Genomic DNA, 25,790 nt, shown 5'->3' on the forward strand with positions numbered 1-25,790 from the left:
TCTGTATTTCGCTCTGTGGAATTCAAACTTGTAGTATTTTGTAATGGGTGCCATCAAACTATATTCAGGCCAATTGAAATTAAAATGTCCTGTGGTGCCTCTCCTGCTCCCAGCTGCTCGGTTTGACATCCTGCCCCTCTTAAAAAAAATTCTCAACTAATACTGGATGGGATTATTTGTAACTGGCAGAACAAGAACTCTTCAGAAAATTTGCAGTCTTTACTGCCTATTAGCTAATAACTTGCTGCTTGTGTGTGGCATAAAATTAAATATATGATACATAAAACGAGTAAAGACAAGAGACAAGCAAGACAGTACACATTTCTTCAGTCCTTAAGTCCTAGCTTTTTTTCCTCTCTAATCTTGCCACAGCTTTATATGGCGTACTTTCCTTTCTGGGAAAGAATCTATTACCTCATCAAAGTATGTCAATGTTTTGTTATATGGAAAAACAAAATGTCGTTGTCTAATACTAGAAAAGCTGTTAATACAAATAGAATCAAAGACTGGTGTGGTTTCTATATCTGATTACGTGTATTTTGTCACTGTCTGCTAGATAAAACAAAATAGGTCTGCCTAATATTGCAGCAGTTGTTACTAACACCAAATAAACGAGACTGTTTTGGCACAAATGGTCATTTTTATAACACGACAGTTTATAATTCACGAAGTACCAATATCAAATTCCTATTAGGCCTACTACAAGCAAAAAGTTTCATGTTAGAAAATAGTTTCACATTTCATTCATACTCTCTAGATTCTGAAGCATGAGATCGAAAAGCAGTAGTACGAAATTTTTATATAAATTTGCAATTGTCATATTCTTCCGTAATTTGTGAGAGTCCCCGTTTCTTTTCATTCCTCGTTCCAATAAACAATCTTGTCATCACTAATTCTGTAACTATTCCTGCCAGTGTCTACATTTATTCTCTGATTAACTTCACTAACCCAGCCACAATCGCCAGTTTAGTTATCCCGCATTTATTCTCCAGTTAGACGTTATTACGTGTTCGTATAGCACGTTTTCCGCGCTACTTCCAGAATAGAACTTTAGCGGCTGCTAGACGTGGATTGTTTAACTGCCCTTAGTAGTGTGGCGGTCTGGCCAAAAATTTTCTGTCAAAATTTCATTTTCTTGGATACACGGAGAAGACAATACGTAATCTTTGTTGCCTGTTATTCCTGTTAGTCATTTATTTCCACTCTGGTAGTCTGAATCTATGGAATTCGCTAGTAATTATAACAACGCTGATCATTTGTGAACCCAATCAAGCACATAAACAGCAATTGTCATTCACCCTTTTGGCTTTATTCGCTCAGCTCGTATAGACCCATCCCCTTTTGACTGCACGAAAGTTTATTTCTAGATGCGATGGGGATTCCTCTGGCGACACATCACTTACACTATGCACACATTCAAAAATCAACTTACGATTCATTAAGAAATCAACTTAGAATTTGACCAAAAATGTTCAAAAACCAAGAGGGATGCGTTCAAAATTATATGAGTAATCAAAAGTTCCTTCTCTACATTGTCATACAGATGACAAAATGGTAGATATCAAAATAGACGACCGAGGGATAGAGAAACAATTAAAATCGCTTAAAAGAGGAAAGGCCACTGGACCTGATGGGATACCAGTTCGATTTTACACGGAGTACACATAGAAACTTGCCCCCCTTCTTGCAGCGGTGTACCGAAGGGCTCTAGAAGAGCGTAGCGTTCCAAAGGATTGGAAAAAGGGCACAGGTCATCCCCGTTTTCAAGAAGGGACGTCGAACGGATGTGCAGAACTATAGACCTATATCCCTAACGTTGATCAGTTGCAGAAGTTTGGAACACGTATTATGTTTGAATATAATGACTATTCTGGAGACTAGAAATCTACTCTGTAGGAATCAGCAAGGGTTTCGAAAAAGACGGTCGTGTGAAACCCAGCACGTGCTATTCGTCCACGAGACTCAGAGGGCCATAGACATGGGTTCACAGGTAGATGCCGTGTTTCTTGACTTCCGCAAGGCGTTCGATACAGTTACCCACAGTAGTTTAATGAACAAAGTAAGAGCATATGGACTATCAGACCAACTGTGTGATTGGATTGTGGAGTTCCTAGATAACAGAATGCAGCATGTCATTCTCAATGGAGAGAAGTCTTCCGATGTAAGAGTGATTTCAGGTGTGCTGCAGGGGAGTGTCGTAGGACCGTTGCTATTCACAATATACATAAATGACCTTGTGGATGACATCGGAAGTTCACTCAGGCTTTTTGCGGATGATGCTGTGGTATATCGAGAGATTTTAACAATGGAAAATTGTACTGAAATGCAGGAGGATCTGCAGCGAATTGACGCATGGTGCAGGGAATGGCAATTGAATCTCAATGTAGACAAGTGTAATGTGCTGCAAATATATAGAAAGAAAGATCCCTTATCATTTAGCTACAATATAGCAGATCAGCAACTGGAAGCAGTTAATGCCATAAATTATCTGGGAGTACGCATTAGGAGTCATTTAAAATGGAATGTCATATAAAGTTGATTGTCGGTAAAGCAGATGCCAGACAGATTCATTGGAAGAATCCCAAGGAAATGCAATCCGAAAACAAAGGAAGTAGGTTACAGTATGCTTGTTCGCCCGCTGCTTGAATACTGCTCAGCAGTGTGGGATCCGTACCAGATAGGGTTGATAGAACAATCCTTCTTTCCACAAACAATATGAGACTGGAATAGAAGGGAGACCCGATAGAGGTACTCAAGGTATCCTCCGCCACACACCGTCAGGTGGCTTATGGAGTATGGACGTAGATGTTGATGTAGATGTAAAACGTGCGCTGGATGCTTGGCGCTTTCTGAAACTAGGTCTTTTTCCTCAATAATATGAATTTGGTGCGCCCCCCCCCCCCCCCTGAAATTGCCGTAGGGGCAGAAATCCTAGTTTGCCCCCGCCCCATAGTTCTGGGCCTGTTGCGCATACGTGAATCTGGCAGCTTAGACGCGACAGTAAAATTTTTTCGGATAGCATCTGGCTGCTTGCTGCTATTGCTTATACACCTAACTGCCACACTTCTGTAGCCAGAAGTGGGAGAAGGTGCTACTCATATGCGAATCATCTGCACATGCGCATAAGCGAACTCTCAACCGCTCCTACGAATTTAATGTGAATAGTTGTGACATAACGATCATCGGAGGCAATTTATTGTTAATGAAACACTGCATAGTCTTCCTAAAGCCTTTGACACATTTTGCTGTTGGCAGACGCTTGTATGAGCACTGTGTTTTATTCTTGTATATGGTGCATTTCATTTGCAACTTAAAATTTATTTTCGTATTTTTTTTCTCTTATTCGTGTTTTATTGCTTTAGTATTATCCTGCAGTAGCGAGATACAGTAATATTCTTTGTTAGAGGATTGGTTCTTACCAGTAACAGTTACAAAAATTTAACTAAAAACAAAAAAATGAAAAATTCCCAGAATTCTGAAAAATTCCAGGAATTCTAAAAAATTCCCGAGTTTTTCCCGGTTCTCTCCCGGATGAAAGAGTTCCCGGGTTTTTCCCGGATCTCCCGGTTGTCCCGGGTCGTATACACCCTGAATTTACTTTACTGCCTACTGTATCTTTTATTTTTCTATCTTTTATGTTAATATCCATATGGCAGTAACCCTGTATTTTAACATTTTGTGACTTCTGTAATGTGTGTGTCTATAGCACAAAGGCACAGTCAATGTATCATTCACTCAACACCCAGTGGTCAAAATGTTTAAACGTGTGTACATTCGGATTCAATATGCAGCCATCTACAACGGCAAAATCTACTTTCAGTATATGGTTTTCATCAGTTTTGGTTTAGCTTTCAATCACCAAGAAGATTTGTGGTTAATTTGTTGAGCAGTGTGAACTTTTTGAAAGTACTACTCTTTGGTGTAGCTTACGAACCCGTTACTACACTGATGTTCACACATTCTAACAAAGCTGATCATTGAAACAGAGCTAATAAATGTGAGAGAATGGAAAGCAAATTCTGCAGTGTTCTGTACACTACTGAACCCTAGTACGCATACACTGGGTCCAGTGGACCCAGAGAGAGTTTCAAATTTTTAATGCTGTATGGAAGACTTAAAACTGAGCCTCCACCTGTCAGATATGCTCTCTCGTAATGTTAAAAAACACAGTAAATGTGCTATTAGAAATCTGTATCATTAGTATCAAGTGTCACTTACATTTTCTTCAATGTACCACATATTTACAAAAGCTGTGTCTAATGAACTCTGTGGTTTATGGTGCATTTTCATTAAATTAGTCTGGGTTGTAGTCAATTACTTTTTGTTGGAATTCACACACAGGCATTTTTGTGACTGCAGGAAATGTATTCTTACAACTTGCAATTCTGTTCAACTGTCACATATCATACTACTGTAAGAGGACGAAATACTGCAGTAGATGGTTAGGAGTGTTTGAATCAGTGTAAAATGTTGTAGGAATTTTCAATACAGCACTGTTGTGATTGGCATTTAATGTTGTTTTGAAAGATGGTAAGAGTCATATTTAAAACTAAACAATAGCGTGAACAGCAATTATATTCCTGCAGCCCACAGAAGAAGAGGGTATTTAGGTTACTTCTTATTATTATTCTTTTTTAAATAAAATGTCAGACACACTATTTAAAGACAAGAGAAGGAAGAAGATAGCATATGTTTTTGAAGCCCAAATTTTGTGTCAGTTGTTATTTAATGGATAACTGAAAATGACGATTTCCTTTCAGATCTAAGTACTGCTTCCGACAAAAACCATGAAGTTCTTCCTCAGGCAGCACCATGCAACTCTTTAAATGAAGAATAAAGTAATAGTGGTGGTGGCGGTAGTGGTTATGTAAGTACTAATACCTTTGAACAAGGAAGCAGACTGATAACATATGTGTATTGCTCCTAATGGTATGGAATAAAAGCCCCCCCCCCCCCCCCCCCCAGTGCAAAATAAAATGCCTGCACACAATTTGGTGAAATTTATAACAGGACCAGCAAAGGGCACAATCACTTACACCCCCAAAGGTGCTTGGGATTTATTTAACCCTCTAACCATTGTTGATGAAATTGGGTAATGCACAAACCTAGAGGCAACAAGAGTTTGTGTACCAAGAAAAATAAACTGGCATGATGTAACTAGAGATGAAATTCTGGAGAATTTTGGTTCATATTGGAACAGACAGAGGTTGGTATGTTCCAATCAAGGATCTCTTTCTGGGAAAGATTTCCAATCCATACACAGAGTTACAGTGTCAATGAGTAGATGTTGGAGAAAGAAAGATTAATTAGATTTGATCACAAAAGAACATGAGAAGCCCCTACAAACCGATTCGCTTGTTGTTATATCTTGTGTACGGAAAATACAGTGCCGGCCAAAAAATTAGTACACCCTTTTAGAGGTTTCCAATTCATTCAACATATATTGTTGCTACAGTGCATATGGAGTACGTGAAATGATTAACTTTTACACATCAATAGAACAAATGGTTCTGAAGTCCAAGGTATTGACTTCTCATCGCATCATATCCCATGCATGCACGATTGAAATCGTGCTGGCTAAGCATGTTGTTGCTCATCTTGCAGAGCGTGTTGAGTTTCACAGTCAGTGTGTGGGTGAGCATTATCCAATTAGAACAACACATCACCTTCCTGTTGCAAGAAACACAAAATGACAGATCTAACAACATTCTGCATGTACCACGCACTGATTAGTGTCTCATCCAGAAACATTGAAAAGGAACAAGAGCTGCAGCTTATTGCACCCCCGACCTACAGGGTTAGCGTATGGCCGGTGTGCCTTGGACGAATGCACTCTAGGAAGAAGCGCTCACCAGGTCTGCGTTGTATGGGTGAACAACCATCCGTTGCATGCAGGTAGAAACTGGTTTCATCGCCAAAGTCCACAGCATACCATGCCATCTTCCAAGTGATCCTCTGATGGCACTGGTTAAGCCATGACATCAATGCAGTAGTGTGAGTGGAAGACAGGCTAGAGGTGTGGGTTCCTGTAGTACCACTGCTAGTAACCGGTTCTCAACAGCTCTTGATGACACGTCTGGTCTCACACCTCTTACATGTGCTGTGGTAGCTGTATGATCTGCCACTGTTACTATACAACAATCCTGGAGGGCATCTGTGCTGCATGGACATAAACAAGCTCATCTACGGATGTGAGCATGTTCATGTGACCACTGATACCAGCATCATTGCACAACTGACACAGCATGCCCAACTTGTGTGACAATTCTCCAAAAAGACCATCCTGCCACTCTGAAGGCCACAATTTGACCCCTTTCAAACTTGCTCAGTTGGAAGCAGGAAGCACAAGTGCATCCCCATGGCATGGTTGCCTACTTGCTTCACAAGTTTGCACAACACAGCCTTCTGGCTATGAGCATTCCCTATTAAAGAGTAGACACAGATGGTGCTCTACTAGATATGTCACTACACCCTCAGTTGGTGGATGACAATGAAACCACTATTAGTACATCTACTATCCCCCCCCCCAGGTGGCATACATCATCACTGGATCAAAATCAATGTCGTCTTTCCAGGTGCACTAATTTTTCTCCAAGCAATGTATTTACAGAACTGCGCACGAAAGCAGTTATAACTAAAATTAATGTCACGGTGGATGAGAAACTATTGCCATTTAGGGGACTTTCTGGATTTCTGCAATACATGCCAAATAAGCCTCGAAAGCATGGAATGAAAATATTCTGAATGTGCAAAGCTGAATCTGGTTATGCCACTGATGGGATTGTGTGTACAGGAAGAGAACCAGCTGAGCCACCCGAGAAAACTTCGGGCCTGATCACAATGAAGACGTTTGCAGGCAATATTGCTGGTGCAGCCAGAAATATTACTGTAGATAATTGTTTCACAAGTGTGCCACTGGCAGAATATTTCTTGAGTAAATACCTAACTGCTGTGGGAACATGAGAATGAATAAAAGAGAAATTCCTAAAGAGAGAAATCCAAATAGTAGTAGACATGAAATTCAAGTCTATTTGCTTCAGGAAACAAGTACAGTGATTAGTTTTTTTCCAAAGAAAAACAAGTGTGTAATACTTCTAAATACCATGCATCATGCAACTCTATAGATGAACAACATCCAAAACAGAAGTCAAAATAGAAACCTAATATTGTGAAATTTTACAACCAAATGAAGAGTGGAGTGGATGTTATAGATCAGCTAGTGTACAATTATACATGCAAAAGACAAACTAAAAGCTGGCCCATGGCTCTCTGGAGCAACATAATGAATGTATGCATTCTAATCATCTTTATTCTTAACACAACAGAACATGAAGGGTTTTTGCACAAGAGGAGACTTTTCATCAAGGAACTTTCAATGGAATTGATCCAACCATTTATAATCAAAAACTCTTCTAATCCTTTTCTACACAATTCCATATACCTGGATATTGAGAAGTTCATCACTAACCGTCAAACACAGAACCGCAGTAACAACAGCATGGCGGGTTGTCAGGAGAGAAAGTATTCACTTTGTCCTGATCCAATGGAAAGAAAACAAAGAAAGTGTGCTTCAAGTGCATAAAACTTGTGCCAGAATCAGAGCAGTATGATGTGCAACATTTGCAAAACTTGAGATACTTCTTTGTTCAATGATTTGTTCTTTGTCAATACCATAATCATCAATTTGTGGACAGTTAGTGATAAACAATACTGGTGGCTTATGTTTCAGTTTTAATAATATAATTCAGTGAAAGACAATTATTCAGGATTAAAAATATAAATCAGGTTACCTTCCATTAGGAAAGTGGGTGCACTCAGCAACCGTTATGTGATTTGTAAATTATAGAACACAGCAATTAGTCGTCCTTTTTTTTGTAGGTTTATTACGCAAATCCAGATTTCGGCTAGTGTCTAGCCATTATCAACGCTAAAAATACAAGAAATACATGGTCAGATGAAGCAATAAAATGTTACAACTCATGACATAACCTCTATGGTTTATATATTAGATTACATACCACTATTTTCTAATCTCGAGGCATCTTAGTTCCCTGTTGTTCGAGTGTCAGTCACAGTTTTTTGAATACTACTGAATAAAGAAGGTAGGCTGTGTGGGGAACACATCGATTGGTTGCATTGCGCCCTCTATATGAACTACGTATATATCATTTAAAGGAAAGTAAAAAAATTTAAATATGCATGGGAATTACACAAAGTAAACCATAAATAAAATTCTTTACATTGCTGTCCGACTTATTTCACATTTGCCAGTAAACATAGAAAATATAAGAAAATTTCAAGGTTCACTCCTTGGGAGTTAGTTGTTTTATTTTTTAAAATTAAAAATTATTTGTAAGACACAAGGAGGCACATGCTATGTGCAACTATTAGAATTGATTTGATTTAAATGTTTTTATCTTTGTATTATTTTTTTCTCTTTATTTAAACATCTTTGTATTATTTTTTTCTCTTTATTTAAACATCACAACAGGTATGTTGTTCCGCTTATCTACTGAATAGTTCATAGACGGTGCCAAATGTCAGCCAGATGGATAGTTGGTTTGACTTGGTATTCCATTACAGATGTAGAGAGTACTAGACTGTGTCACTTCAAACAGATTTTACTTATACATACAATAAAATCAATATACTGAATTGCTGTTATTAATGATGTCATGAATCTAAGCTAACATACCATGGAGAAAGTTCTGTAGTTTCAATGTTATAACCATTACAATCGTACAGTATTATGCTAATGGCTGCTAAATATTGGCAAGACAGCAGGAGCTACTTCGTTCCCCCTGGGTCAAACCTTACACTGTTTCCCAACAACAAGTTTTCAAACAATTCTCAGAACAGTGCATTTTTTGTAGCGACCTTATATTTTCTATGTTTACTGGCAAATGTGAAATAAGTCGGACAGCAATGTAAAGAATTTTATTTATGGTTTATTTCATGTAATTCCCACGTGTATTTGAATTTTTTTACTTTCCTTTAAATGCTATACACGTAGTTCATATAGAGGGCGCAATACAACCAATCGATGTATTCTCTGCACAGCCTACCTTCTTTATTCAGTAGTATTCAAAGAACTGTGACTGGTGCCCGAACAACAGGGAACTAACATTCATCAAGATTAGAAAATAGTGGTATGTAATCTAATATATAAGCCATAGAGGTTATGTCAAGAGTTTTAACATTTTATTGCATCACCTGACCGTGTATATCTTGTATTTTTAACATTGGTAATGGCTAGGCACTAGCCGAAATCTGGATTTGCGTAAAAAAAAAAAAAAAAAAAAAAAAAAAAAAGACGCCTGATTGCTGGGCTCTATGATTTATAAATTAAAAATATACTCTTTTTAACTTAATGAAACTATTAAAAATGATCTCAGCTGTCTCATGCTGTACTAATAAAACCTTAAAACAAAATGTTCGTGAATAACATTATCCACAAAATACTGGTTTTCTTTAGAAATCTTTTATTAGATACAACGGGTGCAACAGATTCACAGTATGTAAATGTGCGAAAGATATGGGTCATGCATATAAGGGTTGATAACAGTTCACCACATTTAATAACCACATGAGGAAGATTGAAGAAGAAAGCCATAAAACCAGGTAAGTGAAGTAATTATTAGTGTTACAGTGGCAATTGCATTATACTCAGGTGCAAAACCAGATCCAGTTTAAGATAAATAACTGGATGCAGTTTTCCATGGCTAAAAATACTAATAGTACTTGTCAAGATATCTCGTAGTGGTCTTATGGAAATTTGGTGTCTCCAACAGCTGAAAATCATTGCTAAATAGGGTACTGCAATACTGAAGAAGACTCAACGGTGGTTGCTGGAGCACCTAAATTTTAGTGTGAAAAAGTTAGTGCAATGTCTCAGGAATTTAGAGTGTACAAAGGCAAGCCACTCGCAGGGTAGAAATTGCTCTGTCTTGGCGTAAGAAAGCAAATAGTAATGAAATGTACCAAAATTTAATTTGATGGTAGTCTACTGATTTTCATTAAATGTTCAAAGCTCACCCATGAACAACAACACACAGGAATAACTACTACTTCTTGCTCAAAGCTTTCTGAAATAGACAGCAAAATGCTAGTCAACTGAAGCTAGCCTTTCAAACAGCAGAAGAATGCAGAACACCAATCCAAACTGAGTGTAGTAATTTGTGGAACTGGTTTCTCTAATCACAGGTCTGAGGCAGACATTCCATTGTTAATATAAAGACATTTGGTGGAGAACTATTGCATATGGGGACATCTCAAATGGAGTAGTTTTTCTTCTTTGGGAAGACATGTTCAGGTACTGACAATGCTAAGTGAATCCAGCCACACAGGTCGTTGGTGTTATCTGCCTGGAAGAGCACACTCCAGATTAAGACATAGGAGTTATGACTACTTTGATTTTCTCAGCTATTCCAATTGTGGTGTCACAGCCAGACACCACACTTGCTAGGTGGTAGCCTTTAAATCGGACGCGGTCCGGTAGTATACGTCGGACCCGCGTGTCGTCACTGTCAGTAATTGCAGACCGAGCGCCGCCACACGGCAGGTCTAGAGAGACTTCCTAGCACTCGCCCCAGTTGTACAGCCAACTTAGACAGAGATGGATCACTGAAAACTACGCTCTCATTTGCCGAGACGATAGTTAGCATAGCCTTCAGCTACGTCATTTGCTACGACCTAGCAAGGCGCCATAGCATTTGATATTGAGATTATAACATGTACCGTCAAGAGCGATGTACACCAATTGTGGATTAAAGTTAAGTATTATATCAACTACGTACTTTATTTGCTACTATTAATTCCCTTAACTGTTCCAGACCTCGCGCCAGCCTGCGTGAGCTTAAACGCGTGCCTTTCGGCTTCCTCTCATAGTGACTTGGCTGTCTTGCCAAGTCACAACACCAATGATATCAAAGATTTTCTCCGATGCCTTGAGTCACTGACTTGAATACTAACCATAAAAATCAGTATATTTCTATGTAATATAGTGCACTTTAAATTACATGGATAATACTAGAATAAATCGCATACTTTTATTTGTATTATATATAACATTTTGCCTGGTCTCAAAATTGATCCTATATCCTCTTGACGAAGTTTCCAAGACAGTATGAGCTACAATTGAATTTCAAGCTTACCTAAAGCTTCAATGACAGAAAAAATTCTGGGTATTTTATTGTCTACACTGAGTTTTTCAAGTCTGTGTAGTGTATGTAACACATCCTACAAATTAATATGAAACATGTGTGGTATAATCTATTGCCTAGAATAAGCAAATAATGTCCGTTGAATATTTAACATACAGGAACAATTAACATATTATATCAGCAGTTTAATTTGATAAATCTGGACATAGATAACATCAAGTTCAGTTTACATCCCTTGATACTATCCACGATAGATAAAAGGACTGATTCCATCTGCAAGTTCCTGTATGTAGAATCATTCAGTTTGAATTTTCAGCTGCCAAAATTCTCCCCGCTACACAACCAATTATACTGCACAAGATAATTTTATCACAGTGAAATGAAATGATCACATAACATCTTAGCATATTACTACTGTGCTTATTTCTGCATGCAACAATTTTGCTATCATGCAAAATGTCGAGAGGCCTCTTTGTTCTTGGGGCCACAGCACATAAATTTTCTTGAAAGAAAACTTTTCTTGTATTAGGACATTTGGCTTTCATAATAGAAAAAAAAAACACTATTTTATTGGCAATCAGGTAATTCTGTATCCTTGGGCATTGTCAAGTAACCTGGTCATAAAAACAATAAGATAGTTATGGGCAGATTCAAACAAATAAGAAGTAACAAAATTCATGCCCTAGTTACCTACATCACACAAAATAATACATTGTATGTTTTGGTTTGTGAATGAAATGAACCACACAAGTGTGGAATAGAACAACATGTCACAGCATCTCTAATAAGAAGCAGCTAGAGCATACTTAGTATGGGGTAAATCCATATGTAGCTCGATATATAACACGTTTCACATGACAGAACACAAAATACATGTTCCAGCCATAAATTACCATAAATTTGTCGATATCAAAGGTATATATGTGGAAAGAAAAATTACAATGAATATGTAGGTCTAGTCACAGTGCCAGTACATACAGTATATTACAGTTAAAAAGGTCAGTAGTAGATGAAAGTCCAGAATGGAATAACAACAATATTATGAAAAGGATATATCGCTACTCTCCAAATAGAGCTGGTGTTTAGTCACAGACAGGCACAACACAAAGACTGCTACATATTTAAGCTCTCACCCCAAAGGCCTTCATCTGAAGTAGAAAAAGCACACACACACACACACACACACACACACACACACACACACACACCACATTGTCTCTGGTCGCTGAGGCCACATTGTCTCTGGGCGCTGAGGCCTGACTGTGAACTGCAACTGCACCTGATGGGAAAAAAAATCTGTGGAAGTCATGTTGCCAAAAGCTTAACTGCATAGCAATCTAAATGTTGTAGGAAAGTTCTTGTAGAACGCAAATATTTTAGGATTGAAGGAGACATTGAGTTGTGAGTCGAGCCGGCACCATGTAGGGACATAGGCGCATGCGCGCACATGTATGTTTGTTTGTGTGTGTGTTTTTTTTTTTATTCTGGGTCATCTAAGGATAAATCCAAAAGCTAGCAAGTTTTTCTTCTTTTGTGTGTACCTATCGAAAACTCAATGCTTCTGCTTTTCCTGAGTGATCTCCCTTAATCCTAAAGCATTGTGCAGCAATCTTTTTGTAGCATCTGCCTCCTCTATACTGTGAGTACAATGTATCATTTTCATAATACTGTCAGCGGTACATTTCTTGCAATAAAACACAGATGGCAGGGGCAACATAATATAATCAAGTGGCCTGAATGCGTCTGAGTTGAAGAACAGAACCGTACTCTCAAAGTTGGTCAAATGCATTATTATACAAACATACCAAATTTAATTATACAAAAAGCACCTTGTAAGCAAAAACAAAACCACATCATATGCATATAAAGCGAGGAAAAAAAATGAGGCCTGGACATAGGGGAAATGTACGCACTTTATAGTGTATGTGATGAGCAAACAGCCAGTAACGTTAAACTAAAGTAAAATAAATACCACCAAATATTGTAGGTACAAAAACTGTCATTAGTATTAGGAGGAGGTTGGGATGCCCCTCTCCACTCTCTTTTGACTATGTCTTCAAAAGTTTATAATACATGGTTGCAACTGGCATGCGACTGACAGAGAGATGCTCTTTACATATCACATTATTAGAAGACGGGGGGGAGAAAAGAATGAGAATTAAGATTAGATTCTGTACCAATATTTAAAATAGCTTTGGGCCTGAGATGTCATCTGACTTTCTGCTGCATTTACTCTGTTCATTGTAATTTTGACACTGCAGCTCTTTGCACCTTACATATACAATAAAGTTTGTACACATCATCTTTCCACCCACTATATATACCTAAGATGTAATTATGCCTTTGCTTACATGAGGTTTGCTGTATAGGATTAGGTATCTATGTATTGTGGTCTCTGACCATGTATGTACGCACTTTTTGCATTGCCGATTTTTGTACGTTGGACAATAAAGTTTTGCTCCTGAGTACATAAACATTCGTGCAATTTGATCTTGAAGTGATGATCATGATGTATGTTATATATTGATTATGCCAAGTGAATAATATGTTGACCACACCATGCATGTGTTATTTCGAGGCATTTGCTAATCAATTTTTATGTTTCCTTCCTATGTATGTTTTTTTCTCAAAATCAGTGAGAATTGTATGGCAGCTTTTTATCACTTTTTTGGTTTGTGCAGTATATTTGTTGGTAGGATTTTTATTAATTTCAGTGATGTTAGCTGTGAAAAAATCCTGTACTTTGTTTATATAGTCATATCTAAAAACAAAGATGCTGTAACTTACCAAACAGAAGCGTTGTTATGTTGATAGAGACAAAAAACACACAAATTTCAAGCTTTCGCAACCCACGGTTGCTTCATCAGGAAAGAGGGAAGGAGAGGGAAAGACAAAAGGATGTGGGTTTTAAGGGAGAGGGTAAGGAGTCATTCCAATCCCGGGAGTGGAAAGACTTACCTTAGGGGGAAAAAAGGACAGGTATACATTCGCGCACACACACAGCACACTCGCACATCACAGCAGTACATCAACAATATTCTATGCCTCGTCTTGTTGCCCTTCATGGCAAGCCATTCTGACCTTACATTTCAGCAAGATAACATCCACCTGCACATGGCGAGAGTTTCAACTGCTCGTCTTAAACGTGCTTGCCAAGCCCTTCCTTGGCCAGCATGGTCACCAGATCGCTCCCCAGCTGAATATATTCGAAACATTAAGGGTAGGGTCCTCCAACCAGCTCCAAATTTTGACAATCCAATGTGCCAATTGGACAGAATTTGGCACGATATCCCCAAGGAGGGCATGCAACAACTCTGTCAATCAATGCCAAACCGAAGAACTGCTTGCATAAGGGCCAGAGGTGGCTCAACGTGTTACCAACTTGCTCAATTTGTGAAGCTCTTTTGAAAAAATCATCCAATTTTTCTGAAACTGTAACCATGTATTTGTCTGTGCATGGATATCACATCTATCAATTTTCGCCCGTTTCGATAATTCCTTCAAGGTGCATCTATTTTTTTTTTCTTTTTCTTGTCATATCGTGTATTTTTGTGTGATGCAGATAACTGAGGCATTCATTTTGTTAATTCTTGTTTTCTGGAAGCTGCTAACAGCTTTTATGATTATTCTTACAACAAGTTTGTCTGACACTGTCCACGGGGGTTAAAATGAGTTAATTTAAAATGAAATGAAATCCTAGATGAAAAAATAAGTCTGAAGCAGGGAAATGACTTCATCATGCGCTCAGGAGGAGGAATGAAGGGGATGGAAATTGGCCATGTCTTCGTGGTATAACCAATCTGGTATTTGCTTAAACAATTTTGGGAAACTAAAGAATACCAAATCAGGCTGGCCAGATGGAAATTTGAATGTCATCCTCCCAAATGTGAATCCCATGTTTTATCCACTGCAGCTCCTCATTCAGTTCTTCTGTCATACAGAAGTTTATTATACGATTAGCTGAGAAACACGGCATTGCCCAGGTATTTATAGCTGAGCCCAAAACTTCATACGCTCGGAATTTAATTCTGACTTTATCAATATTCTTTGTACAAAACATTTGAAGTAGTATAATTGGGTACACAAATGAAGAGCTTGTTTTCTTCATTAACACAGGAATGAGCCAAGTAGAAATGGCTGTGCAAAAAGCAACGAACTAAGGTCCACGCCCGTAACACACAGCATCTGACCTTGTGCTCTGTTTATGGTCATGGCATAACATAACCTCACTGGGAATTGTACACAATTAAGCGAAATCGTAAATTGTTACAAATAAGTGGGATTTGGAGCACAAAAACTCACTTGTCTGCACTACTTTCCATCAAAATTTCTGATTCCATGATAATACATTGGAAAGTAGTAACTTCAAGACTCTGTGAGTGAAATGTTCTGAGGAGCAAGATAATGTGGCACAATTACGAAAGCAGTTTCCAAAGGGCGAATTAAGACCTGAAGTTCTCGAGCCACAGCAAGTCTTGCCTCACGATCTTCTTCAGATTCTTGAGACCACACAGTCCTCAGTCTTTTAGCTCTTCTGGTGTATTAAGGAAGACTACCATTTTCCACACATTTTTACTCATAAACAAAAATGAAATTAAAATGTAATCATTAGGCACCCAAATCACAAAGCAAACTTAATAAATTCGTTTTTCCTAGCAAAGAATATAGATAAAACCTACTGAAAGAAGCAAAGCAAGTTCATTAAGTTTTTAATCTTCTTCTTTTCTTCTTCTTTTGCTACTGTCTGTGTCCCGCATCATGCGCAGGGTCGGCAGGGCTAAGTATGGATGTGGCATGGTTAATTATAAAGGGTGGCCAGATGCCCTTCCTGCCGCCACCCCATGGAATGAGTGTACCCCCCCCTGTCTGCGTCTAGTGTAAATAATCATGAAATAGTGCAAATGTGTTACAAATGTCTGCAAGTCGTGTAACTTTGAGGCAGGATGTGGGGACCAGCCTGGGATTCACCTGGGGATGTGGAAAACTGCCTAAAAACGACATCCAGGATAGCCAGCACACCAGCCCTCAGCATTAATCCGCCGGGCAGATTCGATCCTGGGCCGACGCGCCTACCCGAGTTCAGCAAGCAGTGCATTAGTGCTCATCAAGTTCTTAATACACAAAGCACACTCAGTTAATCCACATATCCCAGACAAGTTTTTATTTGTAAATATTATGGCGTGTAATTCTGCACCAACATAAACTTCCAAACATACATCTGTCACTGAGTGGAGAAAAAAAGAAAAACCAATGGCACCATATTTCGGTTCTTTGGTGTACTATGAAACAAACAGCACCTCCTATTGGTTCTTTGGTACACTACACCTTCATGATTAAACATGCAAACCACTAAACTGAGCAGACCATTTTAGACAAAAACTTTAAATCACGATACCTGTTTTTTTCCAAGATCCCATTTTGATGAAACAGAGCCTATACATTGCCCATGAAAACTCATCTAATAATTTTGGAGATCTGAGGTTTCAAACAGACGGATATGATGATTATATTATTGGTATAGATAGCAGCAGACCTAAACAGGTTTTATTATACGATGAAAGTTGATCTAAATGTATGCAATGCTTTGATTTAAGCCTAGATAGTTTAATACAAAAAGATTTGTTAAAAATAAAATCTGAGAGCAAAACATTAAAGCTTCTTAACCCATAGTGTGGTCATTGTGTAATTCCCTTTATTAAGTCACAGTCAAGTTTTCCCTTAATTGAAATTGTGACACAAATTTAAGATTTCATTTTCATTTGAATAATAGAAGTATAATTAAAAAGGCACTCACCTCAACACAGCTTTCAATTTCTGGGAATTCATCCATAACACCGATACTACTCTGGAAAAGAGACAGTAAGAACTAATTAAGAAAAATACATGAGCGGAACATCAACTCAGCTGAGGCACATGAGTCATGATATGAATTATACACACACATTTTGCAATGTCATAGTAAATGAACTGTACAACTAGTATTAAAACAATTTTAACTTCTATTCCGCCATACTTTCTGGCAGAGTATGCTAGAAATTAAGAGGATTTCATTTGTTTTGTTTTGTTTTATCAGATAAAAGTAGATTAGGGCTACTGAGTGAGGCTGAATAAGATAAACAGGGCAACAGACTAGAGCAATAGGTAATCTTGACTGCCAGTCCCAGTTATCAGTACAATGAAAAGTGGCAGATGAAGTAAGTTGCTCTACTAGCAGATTTTTAATGCCACCTGTTTCTATTGCTACATGGGATAATTTGTAATTTTCCTTTTTGCCGATTTAGTGTGCCGTACAATACTGAACTACACCAAGAAACTCAGTTTGCAGTGGTATTATGCTATAAAACATGGAACAGAATACGACTGTGTTGATGGTGAGTGCTAGGCAGTAATTTTTGACCTAAAAGCACACCTGTCAAACAAAATACGTTATTTCATCAGGTTGTCTTCCATTCAGAAAGTTGTTGCACTCAGTGACTGTTATTGACTTGTAAATTATAGATTGCAGCGATCAGTCATCCTTTTTAATTTATTTTTTTTTTTAAATTTTATTGTGCTGATCTATATTTTGGCTAAAGCTAGCCATTCTCAATGTACCATGATTTTCACTCAATGCATGTAATTCCCTGTTGGTCAGGCTTCATCCACGGTTCACTGAATACTCAGTCAGTATTCAATGAACTGTGGATGAAGCCCGACCAACAGGGAATTACATGCACTGAGCGAAAATAATAGTGCATTGATAATGGCTAGCTTCTAGCCAAAATCTAGACCTGCACAATAAAATTTAAAAAGGACGACTGATTGCTGCAATCTATAATTTACAAATGCGTTATTTCATTTACCCATGTGGAGTTGCTAGTCTCCCATCAGGCACCTCCCCAGGTGGAGGATTGGGAATGTTCACCAGATATGGTGGACATTGGGGAAATAAAATACCCGGGGTGGACCAAAACTAGCAAAGCAATAATTGTTGCCTTGCAGTTGGGAGTTGGGTCTCCAAAGGCTAAAGGAAGAAAACCCTGATTAAAACTCACCCATTCCCCAGTAGGGGTTGGACGCAGGGTTGACACTGCTCTGTAAAAAACAATTGTGGCGAAACTTCTACAAAGTAAAGTCGAACGAATGAAGGAAGACAGGCCTGGCATGGAAGAGGACAAAGATGATGGAATACAAGTAAATGAAGGAGGGAAAACAAGGAAGAAGAGAAATATAAGGTGTAGATCAGATCTATATGTTGCTACTTGGAATGTGAGATCCCTATATCGACCAGGAGCACTGAAAGTAATGCTGGATCAAATAATGAATCTGAGGCAAAATATAATAGCACTACAAGAAATTAGGTGGACAGGGAGTGAAGTTTTAGAGAAGAAAGAGGCGATTATATTCTATAGCTGCAGCAAAAGAAATCATGAGCTGGGGACAGGATTTGTTGTGCACCATCAATTACAGCATTTGGTAATAGCGTTTACACCCATTAGTCCAAGATTGGGCATCTAGAAATATGGTAATAGGATCAACACTGTTCCCACATAAAGAAATACATAAGGGAACATGGAACTTACCGGATGGAAAGACAGTAAACCAGATCGACCATGTGTTGATAGATTTGAGACACAAATCTAACCTATTGGACGTGAGTAATCTCAGAGTCCCAAACATAGATACAGATCATTTTCTGGTATGGGTACGAGTGAGGGCAAGGATATCTAATGCAGCAAAAGGAGACTGACTCAGGGCACAGAAATATAATATAACAACTTTAGAATCAGTGGAAGTTAGAAAACAGTATCAGAAGAAGATAACTCAGATTCTGGAAAACGCTGGAGAATATAACAATATCGAGGATCAGTGGGAAGCTATAAAAAAGACGGTGGAGACATCGGCGAGAGAGATACTTGGAATTGCGACAAGAAAAGTAAGACCATTATGGTTGGACACTGAATGTGAAATAGTAACTGAAAAAAAGAACAAAGCATATAGAAGGACACTGCGATCACACTGTACGAGGAGGATAGTAGAAGAATACAAAGAAAAACGGAGGATTGAAAAGAGGACTCACCAAAGAAAAAAAGAGAGAATGGATGAAAGCAAGTGTCCAAGAAATGGAGCTCATGAGAAGCAAAAATGAAATAAGAAAAATTTATAGAGAGGTGAATGCGGCATGGAAGCCTTTTGGCAGTAAAACAAGCTTAATAAAAGATGAGACAGGGAATAAAATAAGTGAAGAGAAGGGAATATGCAAAAGATGGCACAGGTATTTTGATAGTCTCCTCAACCCTAGAATAACTATACCAGAGAATCCAACTGACACGAATGGTGAAGAGGACCCAGACAACAACACTACCCTATCAAATATAGAAGAAGTGAAAACTGCCATGAAGATATTGAAAAACAGCAAGGCGGTAGGGACAGGTGGTATTACAGCAGAATTGTTTAAGCAAGGAGGCAGAGAACTGGAACGAAGCCTCCTGAAAATGGTCACCAGAATATGGGAAGAGGAGAAAATGCCCCACCAATGGAAAGAGGGTATCATATGTCCCATATATAAGAAAGGAGATAAGATGGAGAGTGGCAATTAGAGAGGGATCACACTACTTAATGTGGGATTTAAAATATTCTCTAATATACTATTCGACAGAATACTCCCGATCATACAGAGGAAGACGGGGCCATACCAATGCGGATTCCTTCCTGGAAAGTCAACTATAGATCAAATATTGAAAGTATTGAAAGGTGGCTACACTGAGCCACAGCGCCAGAGATCGTGCTAGAGAGTATTGTTCCGCCGCCTCCACTGGCCGTGATTATTGAGATGTCGTAGTGGGCAGTGCTTGTCGAGGACTCGTAGTAGTCAGTGTGTGTTGAGATGTGCTAGTGGGCAGTGTTTGTCGAGATGTTGTTCCATGTTTTATGCAGTTGTTTGATGGGCTAGACAGCAGATGGTTCGAATGGAAATACTGTAATGATCAGAGTGCTTTTCGTCAATATATATGAAGGTAAAATATTTGTGTTTTTTTTTCATTATTTCAGTGTCTTAAATAATGCGTCATTACAGGTTCAGTCAACAAAGCATCTGGCTTGTGTTCTTGTATTAGAGTGTAATTCTGGTTTTCTTGAGTAATTATGGTATTTCTATTTCCTTTAATTAATTCAGTATAAATGATATTTAAAATTTCTTGTGTTGTTGAAGAAGAACCGTGCCAGATGCGTATGTTGAGTCATACTTCCACACACAGAACAGTTACACTTGTGCTTTGGTTTCGTAGGTTTTATAGTTGCTGGGGACTTAATTAATTAATTGTGTTAATGAAAATTTCCATTTCATTCTTTGTTGTTGTTCTATGCAGTCAGATTGCGTAATAATACTAGTCAGGGCCAACCGTTTACGAGACTTCGTAATCGGACAGACAGCTACTGAAGCAAAAAATTAAAATTATTTGCATTATATTTTATAATTAAGCCCCCATGCACGTGGCGACCGCTGCTTCGGATCGTCCCTTGGAATTCTTCTGATTGTAAAAATAGTAGACAGTAGTATTGTTGTAGTAATTTGTAGTTTAGTAATTGTAGTCTATATTGCATGTGTAGATTTGGTAATTGGCATTCTTCTAATGGTATTTTTTTCAAATTTTTTTTTTTTTGTCTTGTCTACGGGTTTGATAATTTAGTGCAATTATTTCAATTGTTCGTTAATCGTGTTTGAGGGAAGCATTTCGTGTGAATGGTATTGTTGGTGACAACGTGTTATACTATTGTGATGTTATTGTGACGAGTTTTGTATGTTTTGTAAATGATTACGCGATCGATGAAAAAGGAAAAAATGATGAATAGTGAGAATAACGAAATTGTTAACATGGCGAACTCGCCAACACAGGAGAAAGGGATGATGAATAATGGAGTTGAAAACAATTTAATAAGTCGGGAAAATAGGCCGGAATCAGTTCAAAATTTTTCACAATCGAAAAATTTTCAGAATGCGAGATTAACGACAGAAGAGATGCAGCAGTTGATGAGTGCAATATTAAATTTGGGATCACAGTTACGATTTGAATTAAAAACCGAGAGGGAAGCAATGACAACACGGTTATGCTCAAAAATAGGAACAATGGAAACTCGGCTAGGATCTGAATTTAAAACAGAAATAGGAACAATTAAAACCGAGATGAAAGCAGTGGGATCACAGTTACGATCTGAATTAGAAACTGATATGGGAACAATGGAAACACAGTTAGGCTCACGAAGAGGGACATGTTTCAAATACATGAAAGACGAATCAGATAAAGAAATTAGAGAAGAAGTACAACCGATTTTGAAGGCTCACAATAATAGTTTAATTTCAACAGGAATTAGACAAGAGGAACAGGACAGGGAACAGGAAGAAAAAGATCGCGTGATAGTACAAAAATTTTCAGAATTAAATTTACAACGTGCAAACGATAAGGAAGGAATACTTGAAAGAATCGAGGAATCCGTACCAAATGACAGAATAAATAACTTAACGCAACAGTGTGAACAGCTAACTACTAAATGTGACAATACCGAAAACCGAGTCGCGACACTGACGGAAGACGTAAATAATCAGAATGAACAATTAGGTGACTCATCGGAAAGAGTTGAGGAGATTTCAGATAAACTGACAAGTCTTAGTTTAAATGGGGACAGAGATTCAGATGATACAGCACCATTGCCATTTGCGGAAACTGAAGAGTACCAGAACATAAATAAGCATGTTGAAAATCCGGCAAAATTTAATGAACGCGTTAAAAAGGAATTTGAGGCATTATGAATGCAAGTCAAACAAATCGAAGGCGAAATTGTAAGAAAAGACAGCAAAAGAAATTTGGAATCACAGATACCAGAGGGGTTCGATGTAAATAATTTGTTTCATTTACGGGATGCAACAAGAGAGCGCCAGGTGCGCGAACTTTACAATAATCGACATTGGGACTGGGACAGACGCGGTAGGTCTTTGTCGCCACGAGGCGAAAACTTTGACTATAAACACTTTTTGACTGTTCGGAAATTTAAGATCTTCCGCAATTCTAAGAATGACATACATCCATGTTCATGGATAGATCAATTTACGTACGCACTTCCGCCAAATTTGCCACTAAGTCATAAACTAAAATTTATGTGCAGCTATTAAAGTCCTCAGGGGATTCACTACACTAAGTGAATATGTGCTGCAGCGTGCTTAGGGCCCCGAGCTGTAGTGGTGCTATTTCCCTTTTAGTTTTCTGCACCGCTGCCTACTCTTTCACTATTCTTTGCATCTATAAAAACAACTCTTCTACTATCAATCTATCTAGACAGTAGGTAAAGATTAACCGGATTTGACTGTTTTACCCAAAAGTGACTTTGGAAATTACCGTTTGGACTTACTATATTTTCTGCAGCATTCATTCGTAGTTTAAACGAAATTTTACCTGTTTATCTTCGTGACAATATTACTTCATATGTTGACGATATTCTTATTGCTAAACGTTCTTGGAGTGAGCACAACAAAATTTTGGATTCATTATTACGTATTTTTGCAAGAGTTGGCATTACAGAGAACTTGGAAAAATCTGAATTTGGTCATTCTCAGGTGAAAATTCTCGGTCACATTATTTCTACAGAAGGTATTCTTCCTGACCCAGAGAAACTAGACGCTATTCGCAATTATGCTGTTCCTTCCACAAAACGTGCTGTTCGTAGTTTCCTTGGTGTCTGTAATTTTCTTAGACACTTTGTTAGATTGGATGATTTGGCCACACCTCGTTTACACATTTCAGTTATGCACACTTTGGTCCCAGAAAATGCTTTCATAAATTACGAGAAAATTGTTACTTCAGTAATATGGAAAAACGTATTCGATCTGTTCTTGCCAAATGCAAATTATGTCAAAAGGCTAAGCCGCCAACTGTTTCTCACAGAGCACCGTTGTTTCCTATCATTCCAGCGAAATTAAAGGACATGGCTGCAGTCGATTTGTTCGGTCCAGTGGTTCGTTCTACTAATGGTTTTGCGAACATTTTCGTAGCAGTGGAATTGACATCAAAATATGTGTGTTTTACACCTTTACGCAAAGCAACAGCTCGTTCATTATCTAACGCTTTCATCAAACATTTTCTTAAAGAAGTGGGTCATGTTGATAAGGTTATATCAGATAATGGATCACAGTTTCGCTCTAAAATGTGGCTTCATACTCTACGGCATCGTAAGATTAAACCAATTTTTATTTCACTTTTTCACCCTCAATCTAATGCTTCAGAGAGATGGATGAAGGAAATCAATAAATTGTGCCGTCTTTATTGTCATCAGAATCACAGAACTTGGGATCAGTATCTTCATATTTTTCAAAACATTCTGAATGAACTTCCTAATGACTCAACTTCTTTACCACCTCTATTGATATTAAAAAATAAAGTACCAACAAATCGCATTTCTGAAATCGTTCCTTTTCCGCCTTCATGGAAGCTGCGGCATTCTGAAGTTGTCAACCTGGCTCTACAAAATATTGCATCGGCGGCTGCTAGAAGAGAGAAATCAGCGAAACGTCCTGGTCGTTTAAAAACTTTTTCAGTTGGTCAGAAGGTGTTAATTAAGTCTCACCGTTTGTCTCACAAAGGAAAAGGCTTGTGTCGCAAATTTTTTCTGCTTTATAACGGTCCATATAGAGTTCGCAAAATCATTCATGGTAACACTATTGAAGTAGAAACTCTTAAATCTCGACGCTCTAAGGGAATACATCATATATCTAACGTTAAAATTTTTGTGGAATGACATACTTTAGAGAAACTAACAGCTACATGTAAACATGCAGAGAATACAAGGATACCGCGCTGTGTTTTGGCGGCGGCACATACTCAAAGCAACAGTCAGTCTGCGCGCCGCACAAGGCAGTCGTTGACCGCAAACAATCACTTTCTACGTCACGCGTCTACAGCTGATCGAGCGCTCAGTGTGAATGCACTGACAGACGTAAACAAATACACAGTCTAAATTCTCGGATTAAATTCAGTATAAAGCTATAGTGACTTGATGAATTATGTTATTAACGTTCAGTATTTTTCAGGATACGGTTGTATAAAATATTTAAGAACTTCAGGTAAATTCTGTGCGTGTCCGACGTTAAGACGACTTGCTATGGAGAAAATTTAAGGAAGAATGTAATTTCGAAGAAAAAAAGTAATAAACTAAAAAGGGTAACTATTAATTGAGTTTCTTTTTCAGGTAACATATTTCCACTTAGGTACGTACTTTAGACGTAATTTGCTGCTCGCGATTACGTGATTCATACTTTGTGTTAAATTTCATGTTCTATGAATTTACTTGTGAAGCGACGTGCTTGCGTACATTAACTGATTTTGACAATGATGGATTAATGAAAAGGGTTGTTACTTGTGTATACTATGCATCGCTTGGCTGCACTGCTTTTTCACTGATGTCATATTTTTTTATTATGTGCCTGCTGTGCTTATTTATTTAAATTATAATTGTCACCTGATTAGTTGTGCTGATATGGTTATGTATGTGGATTATACTTTGTGATGTATTTGTTTGCGCCTTCATGTTTACTTATTAAGATTACATATGAACATTTATTTGCTTATGCTGATATGATACTAATGACTTGTTTATTACGTAAAATATATGTTTGCTGCTGTGCGTATGGATTGCATATTTATACATTTCTGTTTGTTGTCATAACTACTCTTTAATTTGGTATATAGAAATGCTGATATGAGGTGTACGAACATGGAGTTTGGGTCACACTATGGTATTAATTATAGATTGTTCGCTTGGCAGAGCCTTGTTGTAGGAATTGTGTTGCATCCACTTGTTGACATTCTGTTCTCTACTGGTATATTTACTCGCTATTGCATGTTTTGCTTACGCTCAGTGCCTGATATTTTTAAGATAAGAAAATGAACTGCTATAATTCGACGAACGACATTAGTACGAGAAACTTCATAGAAGTCACATGAGCTGGAGGTTTTATGGAAGCTGTATAAATTTATGCTAATAGGAAGGAAGCTAACAACATGACATACCAACACTAGGTTAGACCATTGACAGTTATTACACTGCATTCTTCGTGAGCAGTTGAAATAGGAAGTGACACTTGACACAAGAAATACTCCACATGTTTGCTTCTGTTTGCCATAATTTTTGAAGTGGTGTACACACTGAAATATCACGATCATTAACACTTCGTAATCGTACTTAATTACTGAGAGTTATTCGAACTAAAGGCTGTTAGAGGTCATGTATGCATTTCTTTTATTTAAGGATGGACAAGGAACCAAAATGTATCTTATAATTTATAATGAGTAGAAGATTTGGGTCAGATGGATTATACAGAGGTTGTGTGTGGACACTGTGTCTTCAGATTGTATGGGATGCCGAATTGAAGTTTGCACTAGGATTTTGTCTGTACTTGTTCGAGGAGACTGACTGGAGGAAAGAGTTGTTATGGAAGTGAAATGATATTGGTGCTGAGGTTTATATGTATCGACGTATTGATGAGGTATTATTGAAGTATTAAGATTAAGTGACGATGATGATTATTGGAGTTTTCATGGACAAGAGGTAAGGTAAATGATATTGATGATAAGGTTTATATGTATCGACGTATTGAAGAGG

General features: G+C 37.9%; 1 protein-coding gene across 2 annotated transcripts in view; it reads right to left on the reverse strand.

Annotated features, from left to right (window-relative positions):
• Positions 1–25,790, reverse strand: part of LOC126249490 (mitochondrial Rho GTPase) — a 201,755-nt gene that overhangs the window by 125,209 nt on the left and 50,756 nt on the right. For both annotated transcript variants that reach the window (XM_049951145.1, XM_049951152.1), the window contains exon 4: positions 16,957–17,007. In XM_049951145.1, coding sequence (XP_049807102.1) covers positions 16,957–17,007 — 51 coding nt within the window. The remainder of the gene's footprint in view (positions 1–16,956; positions 17,008–25,790) is intronic.

The sequence above is a fragment of the Schistocerca nitens genome, chromosome 1, assembly GCF_023898315.1.
Source record: "Schistocerca nitens isolate TAMUIC-IGC-003100 chromosome 1, iqSchNite1.1, whole genome shotgun sequence".
Lineage (NCBI taxonomy): Eukaryota > Metazoa > Arthropoda > Insecta > Orthoptera > Acrididae > Schistocerca > Schistocerca nitens.